The 9,754-nt window shown below is 43.8% G+C and overlaps 1 protein-coding gene across 1 annotated transcript; it reads right to left on the reverse strand.

The window, feature by feature from the left end:
- Positions 1-159: 159 nt before the first annotated feature.
- Positions 160-9,482, reverse strand: boc (BOC cell adhesion associated, oncogene regulated). The gene is made up of 15 exons (XM_010783323.1): positions 9,284-9,482; positions 8,070-8,213; positions 7,371-7,664; positions 6,200-6,472; positions 5,545-5,813; positions 5,287-5,452; positions 4,870-4,929; positions 4,411-4,620; positions 3,906-4,081; positions 3,238-3,460; positions 2,318-2,503; positions 1,790-2,001; positions 1,616-1,695; positions 1,204-1,355; positions 160-1,091 (listed from the first exon to the last, which is right to left on the reverse strand). Exons 1-15 carry the CDS (start codon positions 9,480-9,482, stop codon positions 928-930), a joined length of 2,808 nt encoding a protein of 935 aa, XP_010781625.1. The 3' UTR covers positions 160-927.
- Positions 9,483-9,754: the final 272 nt, after the last annotated feature.

Raw genomic sequence — 9,754 nt, forward strand, 5'->3', positions numbered from 1 at the left:
CCGTGAATTCTCCGGCCGAAGCTCCAAATAAACCGTCAGTGTTTGCCATCAAAGCTCCAGCTCTCCTCGTGTCTCTGAATCCTGACTCCTATTGCTTCAGAAGTTTCCCCCACAGTGGGCAAACTGAAATTGTACCAAGATTGAAAGGATGCACCAAACTCTTTGTCAATTTTATAAGCTTTTATTTACATGCAATAGTGCTCCAGCATGTGCAACCACAGAGCGGCCACACTGATAAAGGGACGTAGATTCAGGATCTCCTTCATTTCGATTGCAGACGTCTCTGGCAAAGACTAATACTTGGACCTGTGAGGAGGAATAATACTGACACACCTGTCACAGCCCTCACCTGGCCGTCATTTGGTAACCAGCTAATGAGTAAACACAGACGTGGTTGCAGTATCAAGTTCAGCTTGAAGATATTTTTCCAGAATCTCTCCCATTCAGTGATTTAAAAAAATAAATAACTATACAATATATAATCTCTTGTACACTACTGAAACAGACTTATGTTGCATACACTTGTTAATAGGTTGTTAATGATGAACAATGCATAATACATGGGTTATTGCTATAGAAACAACTAAAGAGCAATGAAGCACCTTATAATTACAGCGTGAGACTGGTTCCAATGGTCCCTTTAAAGCGAGTTATCTAAGGATGGAGGAATGGTGCGAGGAAAGGAGACATGAAGTGCTGAGCTGCGAGGAATCCTCTGCAGACTAAAGGCTGATCTTCACACAAGGAATAAAAACATATTTCCCTCCCCAGGAAACGCAGAAAGAAATCAGCAAGAGCCTTTTTTTCAATGTGAAAATAACCTTATATACAGTATAACCAGACACTATGTACAAAAGCATAAATATATAAATATCTGTGATACAAAAATAAATATTTTCTCTTGTTTTCTTCTGCTGAACAGTCTTTTTATGCATCTGTTGTGTTGGCTGTCCCTTCGCCCTCGGGGGACGCTTCATTTGGGAGGATGTTCACTTCCTGTATGTCCTGGGATTGCGGTGTCGTGGCCGCTGAAGACGGCGTGGTGAAAATCCCTTCGTCTTCCAGAGAGAGAAGAGGGAAGGAGGCTGGCTCTGCAGAAAAAAAGGGCGGGTCAGAAATATGTGATTGTAGTGTTAAAAAATGAGAATGCAAGACATTGGTTAAAAGATGTTGTTAGATCGACAAATAGAAGTCCACTCGTACTGTAATTGACGTCATCCTCTGCTTCATCTTCAACATAAAAGTCTCCATCTCCTCCCAGCTCCTGAGAACCAAGAGGCTGATGGGAAGAGTCGAGGAGCTGCAGAGTGGAGTCGTCTGCAGGACAGCAACCATGTTCATGATGGTCTGGACCTCTGAGGAACGAAAGAAATAAGGTGTTTATAGAAAGGCTAACACATAGGTTGGTATTTATTTTACTACAATAATATGATTTAACTCAGTCAACATTTTAACACAATCAAATATCATTTTATTGCACATGAACAAAGTCTTTAGATTAATTAGTCAGTGACCAAAAATGTGTATAATTCCCGTTTTTAATCAAATATTTCATAAAAGCCCACAAGCACATTTCAGTACATACTGTATATTTGAGTGTTGTATGAAAACGCACCTGTTGGAGTAGTGGTAAACAGGCAGATGTCCGTTGGACCCCATCTGTGGTAACAGCGTGTCACACTCCATGTCACAGTCCTGCAAAACACACACAAACCTATAAATGAAATATTCCACCCATAGCATTAAGAGCTCATTAACAACATACAGTTTAATGGGTTGTTTTTTGTACCTGCTGCAGGCCTGGCAGGAAGTGTGTGTTGTGGTGAAGTTTGCCGTTCCCGATGCATTCCCCGTTAGCCGGGTAGACCCCATGTGGTGCGGTCATGCGACTGTCCAGAGGGCAGTGGCCAACCAGAGCGAGGCCCTGCAGGGGAACCATGGTGTACTGACAGGACAACCCGGGGGCCGCCACCGCGGGGAAACACAGGTCCGACATTTGCTCTGAAATAAACACAAAGAAAAATAAATTACACAGATGCAGAGGCAAAAACGTGTTTAAATTACAATTATAATCTTTGATTCGTTTAGTTGTATTGTGGAGGAAGATAAAACGAAAACACATTTGGTATTCTAATAAATAAATGCATGACAAATTAGTAAGATCATTTTTCTTTTAACTTTAAAAAAAAAATTGGTTTAAAGTCCAACAATTTTCCGACGCTTAGCTAAAGAATCCATGTCTCAGCCTTACACGTTAACAATGACAGAACTAGTAAATATATAAATGACTCCAAAAAGACCTGAGAAGAGCACTCACTCTGTTTGGCCCACGCCCTCCAGAGGCAGAAGGGGATGAAGGCGACGATGATGAAGACGAAGGCTCCCAGGACTATACCGACTATGAGGTAGGGGAGGTCTCCGGGCCGAGGCACCAGGCCGCTGGGGGGACCCATCGGGTGGTCGGGGGACTCTGAGGGGGACGGGCGGTGGTGATGAGGACGAGCTGAGGGGACAAGAAGAAGATGGAGAAACGGTTGTAATTAGTTTGAAGTTAGTCGGCTTCGATATATTCAAAACAGCTACAGCGAAGTTTTGGAGACGAAAATCTTGAGTCTCAGGCTCCTCGAATAATGAAACATACAATAACAAAAGTAAAATAAACAAAATAGTGCAATAGACAAAATAGTACAAGTAATTTGCAAGATTAAGAAAAATACGTACATATTAATAGAATAAGAATGTAAAATTAAATATCGTAGAGTAGACAAATTACTGTATACTGTGTTATTACACGGCTTGGTTGAATACTTGATTGTGATTGGTCAATTTGGATATTTCAGAGGTTGTTAATAGTCGATAACACACCGTTGCTAAGATAAATAATGACCGTTGCTTGGAGGATCATAGGAGAGAAGGAAAGAGGCTTAAAAGACACAGTTGGATGTCGAATAAATCGACAGAAGAAGACAGACAGGAAGTGAACACTAACAGGAACAGGGTATGGTCTCTGGCAGTGTTTAAAGACTGGGTACAAGAGTACGGGAATGATGATACAGGAACTGATAATATATCGTGTGTTGCAGTGAAATCTCCCCCCAATAAAACAGGAAGTAAACACTAATGGGAACAGGTTTTGGGCTCTGGCAGTGTTTAACAGCACGTTAATGTTGACTCAGGAACAGATATTAGCTAGTGTGTGTTGCAGTGAAATCTCCCCCCAGTAAACCAGGACCCCACCTTTGGTCTCCAGGATCACCACGTTGCCGAACTCGCTCTCGCCCTTCTCGTTGAAGCTCTGCATCTTGATGTCGTAGGCGGTCTCCGGCTGCAGGTCGGTGACGGAGTGCCAGTATCTGTCGCCCTCCACCACGTCCTTCTTGTAGTCGCTGTCGTTGTCGCTGTCCGTCGGCCGGTAGTAGATGTAGAAACCGTAGATGGGCGTGTTGTTTACGGGAGTGTACTGTCGAGGGGGGGATAAATCATGTTGCAATCACAATGAACTGGAAATAAACGGCAATAACAAACTCTGTATATCCTGATAAATAAAAACACTGTTAAGCGTCTCCTTTTCTATAAACCACAACAATTTGCACAATTGTAATGTCTATAGGTTTCTGTAGTATTCACATGTTGCTTAGTAGAGTTTTACTCAAATGTGTTCAATATTTTCTCTATATTGTGTATTATTTAGATAATCTAGTGATACATTTTCTACTGTGAATATATAGATATAATTTGTATATATTTGCTGTTAATGTAAATTTGTATTATATTTGTATTTTATTCTATCTTTAACTTTTTAACTTCTGTCTGTCTGTCTGTCTGTCTGTCTGTCTGTCTGTCTGTCTGTCTGTCTGTCTGTCTGTCTGTCTGTCTGTCTGTCTGTCTGTCTGTCTGTCACTCACCGTCCACTTGAGAATGATGGTGGTCTCATTGATGGCTTCATTGTATGTGATGTAGGGTCCATCAACGGGGCGTTCATGGGTCCTCCCCCCCACCACTGTGTAGGCCTTGGAGGGCGCACTGGGAGGACTGGAACCGATTACATTCACCGCCACAACTCTGAACTTATAGGAGGTACCTACAGGGAGAGGGATAGCCATTATTAATGTGTCTCTGGGGGGAACATGGCGTCTAGAAATAGGGTCTATTTTGTGCTGACTGATGATGTTTGTCTTCACATCACATCATGTTTTCCTTTTGTGCGATCTGGTTGTGATTGATGGCAGCAATTACTGAAATGACTGTAACAACACTCATTATGCTGATGAATTTACAGGCCGTGGGAATGTAATTATGAAGGACATCATCGTCGTAATTATACGTTACGGCATCTTCTTCCCCGCCCCCGACTCCATCAAGTCAGGACAAACAACTGTGAATAATAATAAGTTAAAGGAGATGGCCAACCTTTCTCCAGCTCCGTGATCTCCACAGAGAGGCGAGATGGGGGGATGTTTTCCACCGCAGTCACCCAGTCCTCCCCGGCCTTCTTCACCTTCTTGTACTCCACCCGGAACGACTGGATGGGAAAGCCGCGGTTACCACGAGGAATCCAAGTCACGTACGCTGACGTTTCCGTTGCAGTGGAGACTGTGGGCTTGTCCGGGGCTTCAGGAGCTGGGGAGGAGGAGGGACGGAGTCAGATAGAGGACATAAACTCTCACACAACATTCTTTAAATATGACGGCGGAGGAAAAACACACTATGTTAAGCACTTACTGAGAGCTCATCCTTCAGAGACAGAAAGGAAAAAGAGATTGAGAAGTTAGTCAAAAGGAGAAGAAGGTTTGCATAGCATGTTACAGTTACTTTGGTAAAGTTAGTAGGAGAAAGAGTTTGCAAATGGACCCTATGAGGTACACTTACGAGAGAGGCTTGGTGAAGGGACAGCAGGAGTTTTTGGAGGGTCCATTTGACCTCTGCGACCTGAAGATAAAAAACACCAGTTAGATGAAACAAAGAAATGGTCTTTTGAGCAACGTGTTTTGAAGTCTCCTCTAAGGCAGAATGTCATTTTAACAACCAACAAACTCCTATATTTTACTAAACAAAAATGAAGAGCATAAACTAGAATTGAAAATGTTTGGTTAGGTGATAAATCAAGTGAGAAGCATTTTTTAAAGATGTATTTTTGCAACCAGTGGATTTGACCATATAACAGAGCATTCACTAATGCATTGTCTTCTCTTTTCATACCCAGAGGTCGGCTGTACTTGGCTTGGCTAAATGCTAATGTAGCTTCTAACTTGCTCTCAATGACTCTGCTAATGACAGCGTTTTTACCTTTGCCAGTTCTGAAGGTCATCATGGCAGGTTGTCCCAGACCAGCACAGTTTTTGGCGGCCATCTCCACCTCGTACAGGCTGTCCGGCTGCAGCTTGGCCAGAGTCAGCTTATGGAGAGCGCCTGATATACAGCTGGAGGTCCACTCCATCAGAGGGACTCCCACCTGAGAGAGAGAGAGAGGCTAGCTTAGCATTTTGGCTCCTACAAATATCATTGTTGATATTAAATTAGAACACAGTGGTGTGACTGCAGTACCTTTCTGTATTTGACCATGTACTCCAGCACAGGGACTCCTCTCTCGTGCCTCGGCCTCCAGGTGAGCTCGTAGTAATCAGCCTTGCCTGTGCGGGGCTGGCTGAGGATGATGGGAGCGTCGGCTGGGAGGATCTGTCCCGGCAGCTCAGAGCAGTCGAGAGGCAACCCGGGCCCCGAAGGCCCAGGCCTCACAGGATCCTGCTCTTTAAGCACCTTATCGGGGCTGGTAGGCCAGTCGATAGGGGGCAGCTTCCCCCTGGATGTAATTCCTAAAAGAAAGAAAAGACAATGGAAGATCTAGTAAATGAAAATCTTAAGACATAAAAAAGGATTGCATTTTTTTTGTTTGACTTTGTTCATTGGGTATTGAGCATACAGTTATTCTATCGGAGCGTGTATCAAAAGCAGGTAGACAAATCTTCACTTTATAGAACAATAGGTAGAGTAACAATGTAAATACTGCTTAACACCAAGGCAAACTAAATCCCACACAGACAGAAGACAAACAAAAAATAAACAAATAGAAAACCAGCCAGCTAAAACAAAAATGTTAATAATAAACAATAAATGTCGCCGCGACAACCCGACATTTGAAAAAAAAGGGCCCCATATTAAGGATCACATTTTCTAACAGATTACAAATGACCTGACGTACCGGTTGATACTGTGATGAGGCGGGTGGAGGCTTGGGAGCTGCCCACCTGGTTCTCGGCCATGCATTGGTACAGCCCGTCGTCCTGGGGGCCCACGTCGAAGACGCGCAGCGTCTTGGCGGTTAGGCGGTGGCGAGGAGACGGGGCGAGGGGCCGGGCGTTGTGAAGCCACATCACAGAGGGGGTGGGTTTACCTCGAGCCTTGCAGGAGAAACGCACCATCTCCCCGAACACCACCTCCTGATGGAGAAGCTCCACCGTCACCTGGGGGGGCTCTGCAGGGGGAGGGGGGAGTTAGTGGCTGGTTCAAAACTTAAAAAGTAGCTTGGATTTGTAGCTGTTCATAGGCCAGGGGTAGGGGTAAGATGGAACTTTATTAATCCCCGTGGGGAAATTCACTAGTTTAGCAGCAACAGGGTAAGGATGAAAAACAGGACAGCACAGATTCACACAATTAAGGATAAAATCAAAGATACAAATAAAAAAATAACTATAAAATAAGAAATGTATCAAACATATATACATATCAGATATATTTACATGTGTGTGAAAACAGTGTGTGTCCAGTAACTGTGTGTATTTGCTGTCAGAGGCCAAATGGGAACAGAAACAGATTTTTTCCACGACTACTTTTTGACTTAAAACAATATAACGTGTTTGAGCATGTGTGTGTGCTTGAAATCCCAATCATGCATACAGGTAGGGGGGTGTGTGTGTGTGTGTGTGTGTGTGTGTGTGTGAGAGAGACAGAGGGGTATAGAGCCATACAGGCGGGCCCGGCCGGGGAGTTGATGGTTGGCTGCTTGTGAATCAGGGAAAGACAGAACTCATTACAGCAGCTCTCTGGCTTTAATTAGAGCCAGCTGCAGAGAGACAAGCCCTCAACACACACACGTATACACACACAGAAAATCACTGTAAAAACAGCCATCCATAACCTAGACACTCTCAATCAGCTGCAGAATAGAGCGCTCTGTCACCACACACACACACACACACACACACACACACACACACACACACACACACACACACACACACACACACTAATAAGAGGTTATTTCATCTCATTGCAACAACAACTTTGCAATTTGTCTATTAACCGGGACAAAAAGCTAAATTCATAAACTCCATTCCCGAATAAAGCCCAAACCCAGCTTTCACTCCACTCACCGAACACTTGCACTTCGTAGAGCACCGTGGCAGAGCTGTCGGAGCCCATGCCGTTGTCCGCTCTGCAGATGTAATTGCCTGAGTCGGCCTCGCCCACCGTGTCGATCAGCAGGTTGCTGAGCAGGAAGCGCGTGTTGTTATGGGAACGCAGCTCCTGCCCGTCTTTGGCCCATATGACATGCGGGGCGGGGATGCCGCTGGCCACACACTCCAACACCAGCCGCTGGCCTTTGGTCACCATGATGACGCGAGAGGCCGGGGGGTAAATGATGCGAGCCGCTTCGGAGGTGGACCCTGGGAGAAATGAGGACGAAGGGTAAGAATATTGACATTCATTATGTGGACCACCTCTGTAGTTATTGAATGGCTCTTTTTACTGCATTGTTACTGTAGAGTTTTATTATTATTGTGCTGCTGTGTTTATTGTATTTTTGTAACTGGCACGAACAATTTCCTTCGGGCTGAATAACGTCCTATCTTATTTCTATGAATACTTTATCAATATGAGGTGAAGGCGTCTTTCCTGTTTGCATTATGTGGAGTTAATTACATCAAATCAAAGTTTATTTATACAGCCCAATATCACAAAACATGATGGCGGTGACGGTTACAAGTGATGCAGTATGACCCTTGACTTGTAATGTTAGTAAACAATGTGTTTTCTCTTATCATCATCATCGTGTTGGAGGTGAGACTCACGGCGTATACGCAGGCGGTCGGTGGACGACGATGTTTTGATTTCCTGAGTGACGGGGTTGTAGGCGGCACACTTGTACGACCCCTCATCGTCCCGAGTGGCGTTGGCGATCTGCAGGTTCCCTGACGGCATGATGAGGTAGTTCCCTGCAGAAATAAACAAACAAGATGTCCGATGAGCAACAACTTGAATTAAATACAACCTTAGGATCCAATTTAGCATTCTGACGCTGCGTTAAGAAGCGACTGTGCAGAGAAAGAGTTGCAGTATGTAGGGAAACATTGTAGTTTGTAATGAGACAATTTGATAGGAACTATATATAAAACGTCCTATCACTTTATTACGTCAATAATAATCCCTCAATGCACTAAAATGCATGATTACAGCTATTTATAATCAGGAAAATGGTTTGTAAAAAATATCCAATATGATTGTCTCGATTTTTGGCAATGTTAATGCATTTCTCATTTAAAAAGATATATATAAAAAAGAGAAATTACCAACTGTTTTGATAACGGATACTAATCGTTAAAGCAGCCGTTACATGAAATGCTTAAGTTTGTCTTGGCCTGGTGTTGAGGGTGTTTTCTAATTCTTCAGGAGCTTTATTTATATATGTCACAATTGCAAAGAAAACAATACAATAAAATATTGTACACACAAAAATGCAGGGTGGTGAGGAGGATTAACAGCTGGGAAAGCAATGTACTATAAGATGTAATTATATCCATCATACTTCTCTTCACTAGAAAAGGCGTTTGTATGTGGAAATACATGCAAGAAAATATGCAGAAAACACAAAGAGGAACCGCAGAACAATTGAGTGCATATTGTGAAACTCTGTATTATAAGTACTGTGTGCCACTCAAGCGTTCGTACTGTTAGCGGAGACCACAAGATGGCGCCCTGGAGTCTGAGCCCCAATCACTGAGTGCTCGTCAATGTGGTTTTCATTTCCTCACAGATAAGCTGCAGATATCAGTACCTACAGCTCCCAGGCATCATCAGCATACCAGCCACAAACCACTGGAGCTTTTCTTCTAAATAGTTTGAAAAAATAAACAACTGCATTCCCATGTTTCAACATTGTCCAGATAATGCCCTTATCGCTGCTTTTATAATGGGCCTGATAGCAGGATTATGGCATTCCAGTAAACTATGAAGATAGTATGAGAATTAAGAGGGAAGTGGGGACAGATTGCCGACGAGCCGGTACCTTTGGAAGTCTCCAGCCACTCCTGTTTGACGCTGTATCGGACCTGCGCTTTGGGCTGGCTCTCGGGGAGGTGACACTCGATGACCGCCGTGTTGCCTTCGTCCACCTCGATGTCGTGCTGGTCGTCGGGCTCGAAGTCCCGCAGCTCTGAAAAACACACACAGGCGAGGGGGAAGTCAGCGCTGTTGCCATTCTTCATCTTTAATACAGAGTGTAGATCACATCTAACGACACATTTAGAGGGAGACAACCGCAATGAACGGAGCAATAATAAACTGCTTAGTGGGCGTCGCTCCAAATTCCCCCTTTGTGTCTTTCCCAAATCAATGTGCCTCCTAAACCTCCATTAAGTAATATCTTTCCCAGCGCGTCTAATAACATGATTTCCTTTAAGTTGATCAGATGTTCTGTTTTCTGTCAGTTCACTTTTGGGTAACTTTGGAGGAGGTGTCATTAATCCTGTCAAACATT

This window comes from Notothenia coriiceps, unplaced genomic scaffold (genome assembly GCF_000735185.1).
Source record: "Notothenia coriiceps isolate Sejong01 unplaced genomic scaffold, NC01 NC01_scaffold00025059, whole genome shotgun sequence".
In the NCBI taxonomy this organism is placed as follows: domain Eukaryota; kingdom Metazoa; phylum Chordata; class Actinopteri; order Perciformes; family Nototheniidae; genus Notothenia; species Notothenia coriiceps.

Coding starts and splice junctions, on each gene's coding strand:
- boc (XM_010783323.1), bottom strand. CDS start 9,482: ATGAAGAATGGCAACAGCGCTGACTTCCCCCTCGCCTGTGTGTGTTTT. Junction 2,002..2,317: donor GAGGGCGTGGGCCAAACAGA/GTGAGTGCTCTT, acceptor TGTTTATTTCAG/AGCAAATGTCGGACCTGTGT. Junction 1,696..1,789: donor TCCTGCCAGGCCTGCAGCAG/GTACAAAAAACA, acceptor TGTGTTTTGCAG/GACTGTGACATGGAGTGTGA.